Source organism: Suncus etruscus, chromosome 6 (genome assembly GCF_024139225.1).
Source record: "Suncus etruscus isolate mSunEtr1 chromosome 6, mSunEtr1.pri.cur, whole genome shotgun sequence".
Lineage (NCBI taxonomy): Eukaryota > Metazoa > Chordata > Mammalia > Eulipotyphla > Soricidae > Suncus > Suncus etruscus.
In genome coordinates this window covers 31,643,219-31,660,765 of record NC_064853.1, presented here as the reverse complement: position 1 = coordinate 31,660,765, position 17,547 = coordinate 31,643,219, and the positions used below count along the sequence as shown (strand labels likewise).

Here is a 17,547-nt window from a genome sequence, read left to right as displayed (position 1 = left end):
TTATTTGAGACCCAGCAGTGCTCAGGATTTACTCCTGGCTCTTCACTCCTAGTGGTGCTTGAGGGACAATATGGGGTACTGCAGATAGAATCTAGGTCAGCCTTATTCTGCCAGACAAACACCATACCTGCTGTACTATCGCTTCAGCCTCAACTCTCCTGCTATTTCTAACTTCTACCTCAATTCTTCCTAACTTCTTTAGGTTGCTAACCAGGTAGAAATCTGATGAAAATAATGGCTTTTCTCCAGAAAAATGTCTAGATGTGAAATTCTGCATACCAAATACGCTAAAGACTCTAGAAATTCTTGCTCTTTACCAAGGTTTCTCTCGACTCAGTCCTTATTCCTGATTACACACACACACACACACACACACACACACACACACACACACACACACACACACACTCACTCACTCACACACACTCACACAATCACAAGACTCATTCCCAGAGGTTTTATCCTTTTTTAATCAATGACCACCTCATCCAGCTTTGGAAACCTGGACAAAGAAGAGGCTGAGAAGTGGCCTGGTTCAGTGTCTGAGGGTCTCTGAGGGGGCCTGCTTCAGCAGGGGGGGCCCAGTTGGGCCCGTCCACAGGGCGGGGACAGCAGTTTCCTGAGTAAGAGCCAGCCCTACCCTCAGGGCAGCACCCCAGTCCAGAAAGAGGGCAAGGCCCTTTAGGCGCAGTCTGCCTGTTTCCAAGGCCCAATGACAGTCAATAAATAGGTTAGATTCTGAGCCAGGCCTGGAGGAGGGCGTGTATAAAGGGCAGAAGCGACTGTCCAGGGTCTGCAGCGACTCCCAGGTACTGTTCTCCTGCCCTTTCCCAACAAGGGAGTAAATAAATAGACCTCCAAACTCAGGAACAGGGGAGTTGCAGCAGGGGAAACCTCCCCTTGTAGTTAGTAATTAAGTCGCATGTTAAAAAAAAAAAAAAACCAGCCCAGCCCCTGCCAGTGTCTACAAAATCCTACAGGATGGGGCGAAGGGCCAGCTTGCCTAGGGGTACACAGTACCCAGCCCCACAGGGTCCCAGAGGTCTCATGCCTGTTCTGCGGCTCCCAGGGCTCCCTCCTCCTTTGGGGGTGGCTCCAGAAAAATTGGGATGACTGATGGTGGCTTCTTCACTCTGCAAAGTTAATTTGAAAAAGTGTTGGAGGAGGCCATTCACGACTTCCCCACTCCCCAGGGCAGGAGGGTTACTCACGAGTAAGGGGAGGCTGGGACCCCCACCACCAGAAAGTGGTTCTTCTTCCGAAACAATCTCCACAAGCCCCGGTGGTTGCCACGCACATCTAGGTCCCAGATATGGAGGCACTAGGCAGGGAGGCAGGGAGAGCAAGGATCAGAAGGATTTGGGAGGGACCGCTGAAGACCCCTCCGCCCACCCCCAGACCTTTTCTTTTTTTTTTTTTTTTGGTTTTTGGGCCACACCCTGTGCCGCTCAGGGGTTACTCCTGGCTATGCGCTCAGAAGTTGCTCCTGGCTTCTTGGGGGACCATATGGGACACCGGGGGATCGAACCGCGGTCCGTCCTAGGCTAGCGCAGGCAAGGCAGGCACCTTACCTCCAGCGCCACCGCCCGGCCCCCCCCAGACCTTTTCTTTGTAAGTGGTCACATCTTCTAAGAGGAGGACAGAGGAATTCAAGGGCTTATTCTCAGGGTATGCAGGGAGGGTTCTGGAGTGGAAAGCTTTAGAACCTAAGTGCTGGCCCTCTGTCTCAGGATGGGTATCGTGAGGGTGGTGCACCTTGGCAAGCTGGGTCCAGGTGGTGAAGTCATCCTCTTTCTCCATTCGGATGAAGGCCACATAGGTGTGACCTTCTGTGTCTGGCAGGAAGGAGTCTTCACAAGGGTTCTTGGTGTGGTCCAGAACCTCAGCTTCACTGCAGTGGGGTTAGGGAGGGCTAAGACAGAGCCTGCCTTGCGTGTGTGTTACGAAGAGCCCTGACTTACTAAAAAGCTTTGCTCTTGAGGACTGGTGGCACACCTGGTGGCATTCAGGAGTTACTACTGGCTCTGCACTCAGAATTTACTCCTGGCAGGCTCAGGCTCATATGAGATGCCAGGATCAAATCCGGGTCAACTTTGTGCAAGGCAAATGCCCTATTCATTGTGCTATCACTCTGGCCCCATAGACAGTACATTCTTAATAATGTGCATTTTAATAAATGCACTTATTGGGGCCGGAAAGATAGCATGGGGGTAAGGTGTTTTCCTTGCATGCAGAAGGACGGTGGTTCGAATCCCTGAGCGTTGCCGGGTATGACCCAAACCCACCCCCCAAAAAAAGCATTGGGGCCAGAGAGATAGCATAATGGTGGGGCATTTGCCTTGCATGTGGGCCGACCCAGGAGGGACCCAGTTTGATTCCCAGCATCCTATATGGTCCCCCAGCCTGCCAGGGGCGATTTCTGAGTACAGAGCCAGGAGTGACCCCTGAGCACTGCTGAGTGTGGCCCAGAAACCAATCATCAATCAATAAGTAAAGTTTTAAAATATGCATTTGTCGGAGAGATAGCAAGCAGCCAATCCAGGACCAAAGGTGGTTGGTTCGAATCCCGGTGTCCCATATGGTCTCCCGTGCTTGCCAGGAGCTATTTCTGAGCAGACAGCCAGGAGTAACCCCTGAGCACCGCCGGGAGTGGCCCAAAAACCAAAAAAAAAAAAAAAAAAAAGCATTTGTTCACTTATCATTTATTTATTTATCTATCTATTTATTTAACCCTAGCAGAGCTCAGGAGTCCCCCTGTTCTGTGCTCAAAAATCTCTTCTGGCAGGCTTGGAGGACCATATGAGATGGCAGGATTGAACCCGGGTCCATTTCAGGTCAGCTGTATGCAAGGCAAATGCCCTACCTTCTATACTATCGCTCTGGCCCCAATCATGATTTTTTTGTTTTTGTTTTTGTTTTTAGTTTTTTGGGCCACACCTGTTTGACGCTCAGGGGTTACTCCTGGCTAAGTGCTCAGAAATCGCCCCTGGCTTGGGGGGACCATATGAGACGCCGGGGATCGAACCTCGGTCTTTCCTTGGCTAGCGCTTGCAAGGCAGACACCTTACCTCTAGCACCACCTCGCCGGCCCCTATTTTGTTTTTATTTGTTGTGTTCTTGTTTGGGGGTTTGAAGACTACCCCTGAGTTTTCAGGGCTTACTCCTGGCTCTGTGCTCAGAAATGACATTTTTTTTTTTTTTTTTTGGTTTTTTTGGTTTTTGGGCCACACCCTGTGACGCTCAGGGGTTACTCCTGGCTATGCGCTCAGTTGTTCCTGGCTTCTTGGGGGACCATATGGGACGCCGGGGGATCGAACCGCGGTCCGTCCTAGGCTAGCGCAGGCAAGGCAGGCACCTTACCTTCAGCGCCACCACCCGGCCCCCAGAAATGACATATTTTCATGTGGTGCTGGGGAATCTAACTGAGCTTGGCTACAAGGTTCTTTCCTTTCTCTGGCTCTGGTTTTATCGGGGAGGGAGGGTACATCCAGTAGAGCACAGGGAACTGAACCTGGGACCTCACTTTTGTTTTTTTTAGTATTTAATGTGGCCACATCCAGTGGTGCTCAGAGAACACTCCTGGCAGACTTAAGAGGATCATATGGGGTGCTGGGGATCAAACCTAGTTGGTGCCAGGCAAGCACGCTCCTCAGTAATATTGTTCTGGCCTCAAATCTTTTTTTTTTTTTTTGGTAACCCCGGCCACGCTCAGGGGGTTACTCCTGGCTCTATGTTCAGAAATCGTTCCTTGCATGGGGCCGGCGAGGTGGCGCTAGAGGTAAGGTGTCTGCCTTGCAAGTGCTAGCCAAGAAAGGACTGTGGTTCGATCCCCCGTGTCCCATATGGTCCCCCCAAGCCAGGGGCAATTTCTGAGCGCTCTAGCCAGGAGTAACCCCTGAGCATCAAACGGGTGTGGCCCAAGGAAAAAGAAAGAGAGAGAGAGAGAGAGAGAGAGAGAGAGAGAGAGAGAGAGAGAGAGAGAGAGAAAGAGAGAGAGAGAGAGAGAGAGAGAGAAAGAAAGAAAGAAAGAAAGAAAGAAAGAAAGAAAGAAAGAAAGAAAGAAAGAAAGAAAGAAAGAAAGAAAGAAAGAAAGAAAGAAAGAAAGAAAGAAAGAAAGAAAGAAAGAAAGAAAGAAAGAGAAAGAAAGAAAGAAAAGACATTGCTTCTTGCAGGCTCAGGGGACCATATGGGATGCCAGGATTTGCACCACCAACATTCTGCATGCAAGGTAAACACCTTACCTCCATGCTATCTCTCCGGCCCCATGGCCTCAAATCTTAACCATTTTCATATAGGGGAACTTGCCTCATTTGTTTGTTTGTTTGTTTTGGGATTACACCTGGCAGTGCTCAGAAAGTTACTCCTGGCTCTGAGCTCAGTGATCACTCCTGGCAGGCATGGGGACCATATGGGATGACAGGATTTGAACCACAGATCTTCCTGAATTGGCTGCCTGCAAGGCAAAATGCCTGCTGTGCTATCTCTCTTTTTTTTGTGTGTGTGTGTGTGGTTTTTGGGTCACACCCGGCAGTGCTCAGGGGTTTTTCCTGGCTCCGTGCTCAGAAATTGCTCCTGGCATGCATGGGGGACCATATGGGACGCAGGATGAGATGACCTTCTGCATGAAAGGTAAATGCCTTACCTCCATGCTATCTCTCTGGCCCCTGTGCTATCTCTCTAGCTCCTGGGGGCTTGCTTTTCATTTTGCAGCCTAACTCCTCATTATGTACTGCCTCCGCCCCCCCCCCCACAACAGCCCAAGGCTATACCTGAGCAGCCTGTGAATTTCCACTTCATAAGCTTCCTTCTTCAGGCTAAAGGGAGGAAGAAATTGGTCAAGCGACCTGGGAGCCTCTTAGGACCTAATGACTGGGTAAGGAATGACCTGGAAAAGGGATGGATCATCCAAGCCCCTCAACCTCCTCCTCTTGCCCCTGTCCCCAGCTCTCACCTGTCTACGTTCCTGAGCTGGACACCTGGAACGGTGTTGAACTTGTGCTTCTTGAAGTAGGCCTCCTGGGATAGGCAGAGAGATTTGGAACCTGCTGATACCCCACCTGTCTACTGGCTCACCATATCCCTCCCAGGCACACAAATAAAGCCCTAGGCCTAGAAAAGCACCTCCCCATATCCCTCCTGCCCTCCCCAGCCTTGTACAGTGTCCTCAGCAAGCTCTCATTTGGGCTCTGCCTCACATGCACGGGTTTGCACTGGCAGCTCGTGCTACTGACTTTGAGCTAGGCCCTGTCTCCAGTGATTCTCCCTGGGCTATTGTGGGGTTCTCTTTCTTTTTTTGGGTTTTTGGGAGAATCTTTGGGTCACATCTGAGTGTACTCAGGGCTTATTCCTGCTTTGCTTTTACTCAGGAATCAGTCCTGAAGGGCTTGGGGAACCATACAGGTTGCTAAGGATCAATTCTGGCTGGGTTGACCAAGTGCAAGATAAGCATTTGGTATTATCACTCCACATTGCTCAGGGCTTAGTCCTGGCTCTATGCTCTGAGATTACTCCTGGTAGGCTTCTGAGGTGGCTCAGGGAGAGAAATATAATGTAGGGTGCAGGGGACTGAACCCAGGTCGGCCACATGCAAGGCAAGTGCCTTATTTGCTGTACTATCTCTCCAGCCCCTCTCTATTTCTTTACATTGTTTGTTTTTAGAGTTTTGGGTATTAAACCCAGGATTCTCCGTGTGCTCTCCTTCTACTGCAATTTTAAAACCCCTGAAGCCAGGAGCAGGTCTGTGGGCACTGAAGGACAAGAGGACTGATTGGACCCAGAGAGGGGAAACTGCTATGACTTAAGGTCCTGAGAAGAGCAAGGTAAATGCCTTCCTCTCTCTGGGAGATGAGCAGGCATCTGTCTTATTTTAGCTTGTCTCTGAGGGCCTTCCTGGCTTCCAGGAGGTTCCAAGCTGGACGGGATTCAATCCTTTGTAACTGGCTACTACTGGGAAGTGGCTCTTCAGGCAAAGCCAGATAGGGGGTGGGTACTGGGGACATGTCCTTACACACTTCTGGAGCAGGGACAGACCCCAGCACTGGTGAGGACAGAAGAGGCCAGAGCTGGCAGGGCTGCATCAGTGCCTGGTGGCAGAAATACCCTCCCCACACCCACAGTCTAGGGCTATGAATAGTAATAATAAAAATAATACTCGCTAACCCTTATATAATGCTTACAAGCCAAAGCATTCTACATGTACTAACTCATTTAAGCCTCAGTCTCAAGATCCTATCAGATACTTACTCAGTTACTTCTTAGGTGCCGGAGATTAAACTTGAGTCTCATACATGCCAGCACAGGCTCCACTGAGACACCTTCTTAGTGCATCAGACCATTATTCTTATTTTACAAATAAAGAAACTGAAGCAAAAGAGAATTCCCTGCGCTAGTCAGCTAGTAAGCGGCAGAACTGTGATTGCTCCCATGTCCTCGCTCTTGACCACTGCCCTTTCTCATGGCCCTGCCTCCTACTCACATGAAAGTAGCCATTCATGTTGAGGCCCACAATGCCGAAGTGGTAAGACCGGGAAACGTCAGGGATGATACACTCCCGTCCTTGGCGCTGTTCGGGCATGCGCATCCACATGTCCCAATCCCAGAGCTGGGGGGGAAATAATCAGAAGGTTACGAGGTTCTCAGCTGGAAGGGCACTCCAGCCCTCTCCCCTTCCCCTCTACCTTTTCTGGCGTAGGCCACTTAGGCTCCAGCTCGTCCTTGTACAAGGACTTTCGGAGCACCCAGCCCAGCCCAGGCATGGTCTCCACACGGTACAGCAGTGCTGGGTCCTCAGCCGTGTGTTCGTACCCCTAGGAAGAGGGGCCATAATGCAGGGTGGGGGACTGATTAGCTCAGGGTCTCTTTAATTCCCCAGCTGAGCCTTGGCTACTCAGCCTACCTGGTCATTCCAGGCGGAGATACAGTACACGCTGCTGTCCTCCTCCAGCAGGTGGATGGACTGGCTCAGGAAACTGAGAGGCAGAAGTCACAGATTCAGAGAGAGGCCACAGCCAGGACTCAGGATTCACACTCCTTCCTGCTTCCAGGCAGCAGCCTTCCTCCATTCTGACCACTACTCTCCTGCCTTGACTCACAGTTTCCCTCACTTTCAGGCTTTGACACCTCATGCCTCATTCTCCTCTTCCAGTCAAGTCAAAAGCCAGCAGGAGAGCTTCCAGGTTCTTATGGAGCTGCATGCAAGGGCCCTCCCCTCACCTGAAAAAGTCCACAGCAATGTCCAGGTCCTCTTCCAGAACCACAGCAAACTTGGCTTCCTGCAGGAGGAAGAGGACATGATCCCAGGGAATGCCTTTCTATTTGGGTCTCCTCTACGCCCAGGCAACTTTGCAGGCAGCACTACCTCACACACACACATACCACTTTTTTCCAACTCATAGTTAGAAATTAGAAAGGGAAGAACATGTTCAACACTGAAGACCAGACTATGTCCATGATTCCCCTCCCTAAGCCAGAAATTTCCTCCTACTCACCGGAAACAGGTTGAAAGTGGCGGTGAGACTGGCCCTGTAGTGCTGTGGGGTTGGAAACAGGGTTGTGAGGTCTGGGGTGGACTCAGGGCCAGATAGGTGTCTGTCCCTTCCACCCCTGCTAGGCAGTACCTGAGACACTCGAGCATTCTTGATGCTAATTGGAGTATGCTGGATGCCCCTCAGACCAAACAGTGCTACTACATCCATTGGTTCCTGGGGGGCAAGGCCACTGGTCACCAGGTGACAGCCCTGCCTCCCACCTGCCCAGCCCTTCACACGGTACAGCCAGCCCTGCCTGGGCGAGAGTCTCCTCTGCTGGTCCCCAGGAATCATTGCACTTGGCACCCACAGCTCTGTGCTCTGCTCCACTGGAAGCCGCCACACCTTACTCACCTCATAGTAGCCATCAATGAAAACGGTGATCATTTGAGGAGACACCCCCTGGGCTGAGAGCAGGGAGCGCAGCATCCTGAAGAGTCAGAGCATAATTAATCTCTGTTCCCTCAAAGCGGGAGTTCCCTCCATAATGACACAAGAGCCTGGGTTCCCCAGGTTCACCCACAGAAGCAAATGGGCATGGGACCTGTGGCGTCTCCCCTAGTTAGGTGAGCCTGGGGCTCCCACATGCTTGTACTCTGCCCTTAGGCTCACCTGTACAGATAATTAGGCCTGTTCCCTGCAATGACAGCCACGGGTATGTTGAGGACCTTGTTGTTTGGGAGCTGAGAGAGAAACAGCTTTTAATTCCTGACTTATATCCCTGTCAAAGTGGAGCGCCCCCTAGGGAATAGTTCTGAAGGGAGAAGGAGAATAGAGAGCAAGACAGGGGCACCTTTCCTGTTACAGACTCCACACACTGGCCCACCTATAACTGGGACTTGTCTACATGGCCTGACCTTGGGCCCCAGACCAGATGCCCCTTGTTTTTCTTTCAAAGCTCGGTATAAATCCTGCTTCACTCACAGGCAGGATGGGGTAGGAAAAGTCCACAAGTACCTTCTGGGGTCCCTTGCCATGCTGGGAAAAAGCCAGCCCATGCCTGAGGCCCCGACTCACGGGGTCTGGAGTGAACTCAATGGGGGTGGGGTCTTTGCAGCTGCATACACTCCCATATCCCTCAACTTTGCTGCAGAAACGCCGGCGCCGACGGTTTAGCTCTGTGTCTGCCCAGTGGCATTCTGCCTCTGATGGGAGAGACGGAATGAGAGGAATCGGGGCATGAGATTGGTGTGGTCTGAGAAACCCCAAGAATCCACCCAATAAATCCGCCCTAAGAGGACCCAAATGTCCATCACCTACGAAACAGACCCACCTTCAGTTGAGCTCAGGGGCACATCTGTCTTTAGCAGCACTGGATCCCCCCAAGAGGAGAGGGCAGGCGACTTAGAATGCTTCTCCCCAAGGATGGGGCCTGGCCAGAGCAGAAATGAGAAGCAATGGGAACACTGGCTCATTCCCAAGCATTTTCCCACCTCCCTGCCCTCTGCACTCAGGAGTGACCCCTGGTGGTAACAAGGGCCATATGCAGTGCAGGGGACTGAATAGGGTTAGCAGTTTGCAAGGCAAGCACATTACTCTGCTCCCTGTTCACTTTCATCCAGTCCCCTACCACTGTCCCCATCCCATTTCATGTCCTTGGGGTGCTCCCAGCTCCCAGGTCTTGATTGAATGCTACAGGGTGAATGGCCTATGGTTGCCATACCTCCTTTTTGCCCCACAAAGGCCCAGGTGTCCCTCCAACCTAAGGCAGGGCCAGCCTGGCTGCCCAGGCTCCTTAGCAGAGCTTTGGCTGTGTCTTTGAGGTGGAAGGAGCCCTCATCCTGAAAGACCAGAGAAGACGGTTAGGCTATCACAGGTTTCCAGCAAAAACTATGTGTTAATACCAAGGAAAAACATATAATTAAAGATACTGAATAAATGGGGCCGGGAAGGTGGCGCTAGAGGTAAGGTGTCTGCCTTGCAAGCGCTAGCCAAGGAAGGACTGCGGGTCGATCCCCCAGCGTTCCATATGGTCCCCCCAAGCCAGGGGAATTTCTGAGCGCTCTAGCCAGGAGTAACCCCTGAGCATCAAATGGGTGTGGCCAAAAAAAAAAAAAAAGAGTTTAAGAACCGGGGGCCAGAGAGATAGCATGGCGGTAAGGCATTTGCCTTGCATGCAGAAGGACTGTGGTTTGATCCCCCAGCATCCCATATGGTCCCCCAAGCCTGCCAGGAGCGATTTCTGAGCCTGGAGCCAGGAGTGACCCCTGAGCGCTGCCAGGTTGACACAAAAATCAAAAAAAAAAAAGTTTAGGGGCCTGGAGAGATAGCACAGCGACGTTTGCCTTGCAAGCAGCCGATCCAGGACCAAAGGTGGTTGGTTCGAATCCCAGTGTCCCATATGGTCCCCCGTGCCTGCCAAGAGCTATTTCTGAGCAGACAGCCAGGAGTAACCCCTGAGCACCGCCGGATGTGGCCCAAAAACCAAAAAAAAAAAAAAAAAAGAACTGGGGCCAGAGAGATAGCATGGAGGTAAGGCATATGCCTTGCATGCAGAAGGTCGGAGGTTCAAATCTTGACATCCCATATGGTCCCCTGAGCCTGCCAAGAGCAATTTCTGAGCGTAGAGCCAGGTGTAACCTCGAGCGCTGCCAGGTGTGACCCAAAAACCGAAATGAAAAAAAAAAAAAGAGTTTAAGAACCATCCAGGATCCCCAGTCTACTCCATGCTTCATGGGATTCCATACACTCTGTGCCCCACCCTCATAGCTCTAAGACTTGACACCTACTACTCTCCTCCTACCCTCTTCATCTCCTGCTCTACTTATATCTTCCATGCTGCCCAAGCTTGCTAAGCACCTCCCTACTCTGGGACTTTGCACATTATTCCTCCTATGCAAAATGCTCTTCCTGGGGCTGGAGTGGTAGCACAGTGGTAGGGCGTTTCCCTTGCATGCGGCTGACTGAGGACGGATGCGGTTTGATCCCCAGCATCCCATATGGTCCCCTGAGCCAGGAGTGATTTCTGAGCGCAGAGCTAGAAGTATCCCCTGCTGCCAGGTATAGCCTCCACCCCCAAAAAAACTCTTTCTGAGGACAGTTTACCTGGCACACACACTCTAGCTTTCTGTTCACAGAAGTCTTGCTGGTCAAATAACACAAGCCTGTTTCCCCTTTTCCTTTGTAAAAGTCACAATTTCTTTATTGTTTTCTTTTTGAGCCACACCTGATGCTCAGGGATTACTCTTGGCTTTGCGCTCAGAAATCACTCCTGGCTTGGGGGACCATATGGGATGCCCGGGGGGAGGGGGGGAGGGATCAAACCTTGGTCCATCCTAGGTTAGCGCAAGTAAGGCAGATGTCTTACCACTTGCACCACCATTCCAGCCCCAGTCATCATTTCTTGACATTACACATTTACCGGCTCTTGCCCTAGGATGGACTCTAGCTTCACAACATATTCCCAGCATAGTGCCTGACACACAGAAAGTGCCCAACTGAAACAAGTCACCTTTTTCCACACTTTAACCAACTATGCAGAGCAGGGGCCATGAATAGGGCAGAGGCAGGAAGAGGGGCAATAGACCAGACAGTCACTGACCTTGACAGCACAGATGAGCACTCGGCCGGGGGAAACCATATTGAGGAAAAGCACCATGGCCTCATCCTCGTGAGGTGAATATGTGTCAAACACACGCTTTGCCATCACATGGCCCTGGGGACACAGCTTCTGTGAGTTAGTGTCACAAGCAAGGCAGGCTCAGCTCCCCTCCATCCAGGGCTCTCACCCAGTGAACCTCACCGTGGCCTGGTTGAGGACGATGACATGGATGCCCCGACCCTGCTCCCGGGCCTCATCCTCCAGAACCTACAGAGTGGAAAAGACAAAGTCCTGCTCTTCACTCTGCCATTTGAAGTCTTATGGGTAGGTCAAAATAAAACAAAATGATAACAGATGGGGTCAGAGTGGTGGCGCCAGTGGTAGGGCACCTGCCTTGCACACCTAGGACAAACTGGGGTTCAATCCCCGGCATCTCATATAGGTCCCCTAAGCCAGGAGCAATTTCTGAGCACATAGTCAGGAGTAACCCCTGAGCATCACCAGGTGTGGCCCAAAAAGAAAAAAAAAAATGCTGACAGAGGTGCCAGATAAATAGTATAGCAGTAGGGTATTTGCCCTGTGCTCAGCCAACCCAAGACAGACCCAATTTCGATCCCCAGCATCCCATATGGTCCTGAGCCTGCAGGAGATTTCTGAGCAAAGAGCCAAAAGTAACCCCTGAGCGCTGCCAGGTATTACCCAAAAACAAACAAACAAACAAAAACAACACACACCCCACTGACAGAAAAAGAAGTGCCTCCTACCTCTCCATCTGTTCTCAGTTCTCTGGTCTACTTTGAAGGCCACCTCTCCAGCACTCCCAACAGAAATCACACCATGGGCTGGGGTTGGTGGTGGCTCAAAGGGTCTAAGTGCATACTTTGTATGCCCAAATTCAATCTGCACGATTCCCCCACATGGACCCAAAGATGAAAATATAAAGAGATTACAACTGGGGCTGGAGAGATAGTACAGTGGGTAGGGCTACTTGCTGTGCAGATGGCTGACCCAGGTTTGACCCCTAGCACCTCCTATGGTCCCCTGAGTAGCATTATCAGTGATCTCTAAGTGCAGCGCAAGAAGTACACCCTGGGCCCGGAGAGATAGCACAGCGGTGTTTGCCTTGCAAGCAGCCGATCCAGGACCTAAGGTGGTTGGTTCGAATCCCGGTGTCCCATATGGTCCCCCGTGCCTGCCAGGAGCTATTTCTGAGCAGACAGCCAGGAGTAACCACTGAATACTGAGTACTGCCGGGTGTGGCCCAAAAACCAAAAAAAAAAAAAAAAAAAAGAAGTACACCCTGAGCATCAAAGGTGCTAGCAAATAAAAAAAAACCAGATAGATTACATTTTTCCATGACCCTCCCTTTTCTGGCTTTCATGGTACTTAGTGCTCCAGACTATCTGATAAAAATCTGACAGATTGGGAATGTTGCACTGGTGAAGGGGGTGTTCTTTACATGACTGTAATCATACAACTATAATCATATTTGTAATCACGGTATTTAAATAAAGATAATTATTTTAAAAATCTGATAGATATTTCCTTCAAAAAGAGTAACTCAGGGGCTGGAGAGATAGCATGGAGGTAGGGTGTTTGCCTTGCATGCAGAAGGACGGTGGTTAGAATCCTGGCATCCCATATGGTCCCCCGAGCCTGCCAGGAGCAATTTCTGAGTGTAGAGCCAGGAGTAACCCCTGAGCGCTGCCGGGTGTGACCCAAAAACCAAACCAAAACAAAACAAAGAGTAACTCAGGGGCAGAAGTGATAGCACAGCGGTAGGGCGTTTGCCTTGTGTGCAGCCAATCCAGGACTAACAGTAGTTCGATTCCCAGCATGCCTTACAGTCCCCTGAGCCTGCCAAGAGCAATTTCTAAGAGCAGAGTCAGCAGTAACCTGAGTCACCAGGTGTGGTCCCCCCCAAAAAAGGGGAGGCTGTAGCGGTGGCATGCTGAGGACGGACTGTGGTTCGATCCACCAGAGTCCCATATGGTCCCCCCAAGCCAGGAATAATTTCTGAGCACAGAGCCAAGAATAACCTCTGAGTGTCTCAAGATGTGGCCCAAAATCCAAAAAAAAAAAAAAAAAAAGGGGGGGGTAACTTTAATTAAGGTCAGATTTGATTAACTCCAGTGTCTTAGATAAGACTGATGCCAAAGAAGGGGCAGGAAGTAGTTATGAAACAACCCACAGACTGGCTGGAGAGATAGCTCGAAGGGCTGAGCATGCTTAGCATGAAGGAAGCTTCCATTTGATCTCCCACTCATATGGTACCCCAAATGGACTGTGGACCATTGCCGTGTATGGTTCCAACTCAAAAATAAAAACAATGAAAGGAAAGAGACTGCCTGCCTATTAGTATTGGCATCATGGGGCTTGTATAGTGGGTAGGGTCCTAGTCCTGCATGCAGACAACCCTGGTTCAATCCCCAGCATCCCATATGGTCCCCCATACATTGCCAGGAGTAATTCCTGAGTGAAGAACCAAGAGCAAACCCAGAGCAAAACCCATTGTCTGGTGTGGTCCAAAAAAGAAAAAACAGGGGCCGGGGAGATAGCACGGGGGTAAGGCATTTGCCTTTCATGCAGAAGGACAGTGTTTCGAATCCCGGCATCCCATATGGTCCCCTGTGCCTGCCAGGGGTGATTTCTTTGTTTTGGCTTTTTTTTTTTTTTTTTTTTTTTTTTGGGTCACACCTGGCAGGGGCGATTTCTGAGCATAGAGCCAGGAGTAACCCCTAAGCGCTGCCAGGTGTGACCCAAAAACAAACAAAAACAAGTTCCAAAAAAGAAAAAACAAATACTAGCAACACATATGTTAATATCCTAGTAGATGTAAGACATTCTACATGCCTTCCATTTAATCCTGAAAAGCAGAAATCATTAGTCCTAATCTACAAATGAGAAACAGAAGCCTCCCAAATCACTCAACTAGGAAGGGCCATGTATGGAGCTCAGTGACTGAGCAGATGCTACACACCTATGAGGTTCTGGGTTCTATGTCCAGTATCAAGCACACCGAAAAGGTCACACAGCTAGAAATTGGTGGAGCTGCAGTTCCCACTCAGAAGGACTATGCTCTGAACAGAATAAAATACGCGGGACACCAGCCCACTCACCGTAGTGCCATCCACTGCCACATAGACTTTGCTGCGACTGGAGTACACTTCTACATCCAGAGCCCGCTGGGGACCATTGCCTCTTCGTCGTGAGGGCTCCAATCGGTTCAGGGCCTCATCTGTGGAGTGCCACAGGTTATGGGAATCCCTCCAGTAGTCTCAACTTTTAGGGTCTATCTGTGATTCTATTTGTGGGAACCCCAGGGATCCCACTCCCTGCTCCCCACCAAGCCCATCCTCAATTTGGTCCCACCATAGTTTTGCTCCAGCTCTGAGTCGTCATTGGCCTCATTGATTGCTCGCCGTGTGTCCAGGATCAACTTGATGTTGACAATGACAGTCACCAGTAGAAAAAGCACAGCCCCTGTCTGAGGGGACAGATGGGGACAACTGAAGAGATATCCCAGGGCTAGAGAGATAATATAGTGGGTAGGGTGCTTGCCTTACACACAGCTGACCTGGGTTCGATCCCCAGCATCCCATATCATCCCCTGAGCACAGCCTGGAGTAAATCCTGAATGTAGACATCCCTTAGCTTCATAAAATTAAGAGCCCAAAATAAAAATAAACAAATATATAGAGGCCAGAGTGATAGTACAGCAGGTAGGGTATTTGCCTTGCACTCAGCCGACTCAAGTTCAATCCATGGTACCCCATATGGTCCCGATCCAGCCAGTAGTAATCCCTGAGTGCAGAACCAGGAGAATAATTTGAGCACAGCCAGGTGTGGCCCAAAAACAAACGAAAAAAAAAGGGGTCCCCTTCAGGTTGAGGGTCTTTTCTGCAAAGACAGCCCTGGCTATAGTGAGGACACGGGGAGACTTCCCTCTGTGCTCAGCTCTAAACCCCTGGTTTCTCCCCAACCATCTCCTCCAGAGACCTTTTCTGAGCTCTTAAACTCATGAGAGTGCATCCTGCATTTCCCAATTTGATGCCTTGATTTCTTTGGTTCCCTCCATAATGAGTTTCTAGAGGTATGTGCAACCCAGAACAAAGCCCTCCTCATCGCTCTTCAGGTTTCCATGATCAGAAGTCTTGTAGGTTGCACTTGGGTTCTGATTCCAGAATTCTGGACCAAGACCATTGGCTGGTAGGGAATCAACAAAGGGGGGAGGGGATTCCCTGTGGAACCCACTAGTTCTTCCAGGATGGGGGGGGGGAGAGGCAGTGGAGATAATGTGCCAGGGCCCATGGGAAGATTGGGATTTATAAAGCTGGAACATGTCTGTACCTGACAGAATCTCCTCAAGGCCCTCTGGTTAGTCAGTTTATACTTCCAGGTCAGATACCAGCTCCGCTTCTTCCGTGCCCCAAAGGGCTTGATGTGGGGGCCGGGCTTCCAGTCTTCCATGCCGGATTGGGTTGGCGTGGGGGTCACCACTGTCCTGGCCAACCCATGCCTTCAGGAATCTGAGGGGAGCAGAGGGACGCATGGGGTGAGGTGTTCCTCCAGATAAGATAGCTGATATCTTCTGGAGGAAGGGGGAGATTAGAGCACGGTACCCCCCCAGCCCCCAGCACCCTGGCTACCTGCCCAGGAGAAAGTGGCTCAACTTCTCCCGGGGTCAGATGGGCAAAGGGACGGGGCGCTGTCCAGGGCAGCAAGGGGGGAAGGAAGGAAGGGCCAAGTAAGTGGGCAGCTGTGAAGGTCCAGGGAGCTGCTGGAAGGCCCCTAGCCCGTGCCATGCCCGTCCTGGGCTGGGTATAAAGGGCAGCGAGCCCCCCATCTTGCACCCCTTTCTGCCCCTAGCCCCCCACATCTGGCCCGGCTCTTGTTCCTTCCTTCCCAGGCGCGGGGCCCGGGCCAGCCGAGCACTCACTCCCTCCGGGGACCTGCCCGGGCCGCAACCCACCCCCGGGGTGCCCTGCCCGGCTGCACTCACGGCTCAGGGGCCCCGGACCGCTCGGGCTCCTCTCGGGCCCGCTGCTCTGCTCTGCCCGGCGCGCCGGGGCCTCCGCCTCCTCCATGCCGCTCGCCCGCTGCCCGCTCACTCGCCCGCTCGCGCCCCGCCCCGGCCCGGCCCGGCCCGCCTCCCCGCTTCCGCCGCCGCGGGGTGAGAGGGCGGCGGGCGGCGCTTGGAGCTCGGGCGGGACTGGCCGCGTCCCCCCGCCGGCTCCACTCGCCGCGGGGTCCTGGGCTCACTCGCACCCCCGCACCCCCTTTCCTAGCGCCGCCCGCCGGCAATTGCGGTCGCGGCTTCCAAGGCCAGAGCGGCCCGGGCCGGGCCGGGCCGGGCCATGCAGACTAGGGATGGGGAGAGAGAACTTGCTGGGTTCGGCAGTGAGCCTGGCAGGTGGAAGATGCGGCTGCACCACCTAGGGAACCCTCCTAGCCTGGTCTTGCGTGGTCACCTGAAACTTCGATGGGAAAACACTGGGAAACTGTGTGTGTGTGTGTATACTATACATTCACCAGAAACTTCTATGGGAAAACATTGGGAAACGTGTGTGTGTGTGTGTGTGTGTGTGTGTGTGTGTGTGTGTGTGTGTGTGTGTGTGTGCCGTCACCAGAAATTTCGATGGGAAAACACTAGAAAACTGTTGTATGTGTAAACATTGGGAAACAGTATGTGTGTGTGTGTGTAAACACTAGGAAACTGTGTGTGATGGGAAAACACTGGGAAACTGTTGTGTAAACACTGGGAAACTGTGTGTGTGTGTGTGTGTGTATACATTCACCAGAAAGTTCTATGGGAAAACATTGGGAAACTGGTGTGTGTGTGTGTGTGTGTGTGTGTGTGTGTGTGCCGTCACCAGAAATTTCGATGGGAAAACACTAGAAAACTGTTGTATGTGTAAACATTGGGAAACAGTGTGTGTGTGTGTGTGTGTGTGTGTGTACTGTCACCAGAAATTTCGATGGGAAAACACTAGAAAACTGTTGTATGTGTAAACATTGGGAAACAGTGTGTGTGTGTGTGTGTGTGTACTGTCACCAGAAATTTCGATGGGAAAACACTAGAAAACTGTTGTTATGTAAACATTGGGAAACAGTGTGTGTGTGTGTGTGTGTGTGTGTGTGTACTGTCACCAGAAATTTCGATGGGAAAACACTAGAAAACTGTTGTGTGTGTAAACACTGGGAAACAGTGTGTGTGTGTGTGTGTGTGTGTGTGTGTTCATTCACGAGAAACTTCGATGGAAAAACATTGGGAAACTGTGTGTGTACGATCACCAGAAACTTTGATGGGAAAACACTGGGAAACTCTATGTGTGTAAACACTAGGAAACTGTGTATGTATGTATGTGTGTGTAAACACTAGGAAACTGTGTATGTGTGTGTAAACACTAGGAATCTGTGTGTGTGTAAACAATAGGAAACTGTAAACACTAGGAAACTGTATGTGTGTGTGTGTGTTTT

General features: G+C 51.2%; 1 protein-coding gene across 1 annotated transcript; it reads right to left on the bottom strand.

Moving 5' to 3' along the window:
* Window positions 1–446: 446 nt before the first annotated feature.
* Window positions 447–16,201, bottom strand: POMGNT1 (protein O-linked mannose N-acetylglucosaminyltransferase 1 (beta 1,2-)). Its single transcript, XM_049774733.1, has 22 exons — window positions 16,070–16,201; window positions 15,418–15,596; window positions 14,440–14,554; window positions 14,187–14,305; window positions 11,269–11,334; window positions 11,068–11,181; window positions 9,190–9,307; window positions 8,800–8,898; window positions 8,544–8,671; window positions 8,139–8,209; window positions 7,881–7,956; window positions 7,617–7,700; window positions 7,488–7,529; window positions 7,213–7,271; window positions 6,896–6,968; window positions 6,678–6,806; window positions 6,476–6,601; window positions 4,952–5,016; window positions 4,770–4,814; window positions 1,756–1,891; window positions 1,212–1,321; window positions 447–1,133 (listed from the first exon to the last, which is right to left on the bottom strand). Exons 2-22 carry the CDS (start codon window positions 15,535–15,537, stop codon window positions 1,046–1,048), a joined length of 1,983 nt encoding a protein of 660 aa, XP_049630690.1. The 5' UTR covers window positions 15,538–15,596; window positions 16,070–16,201; the 3' UTR covers window positions 447–1,045.
* Window positions 16,202–17,547: the final 1,346 nt, after the last annotated feature.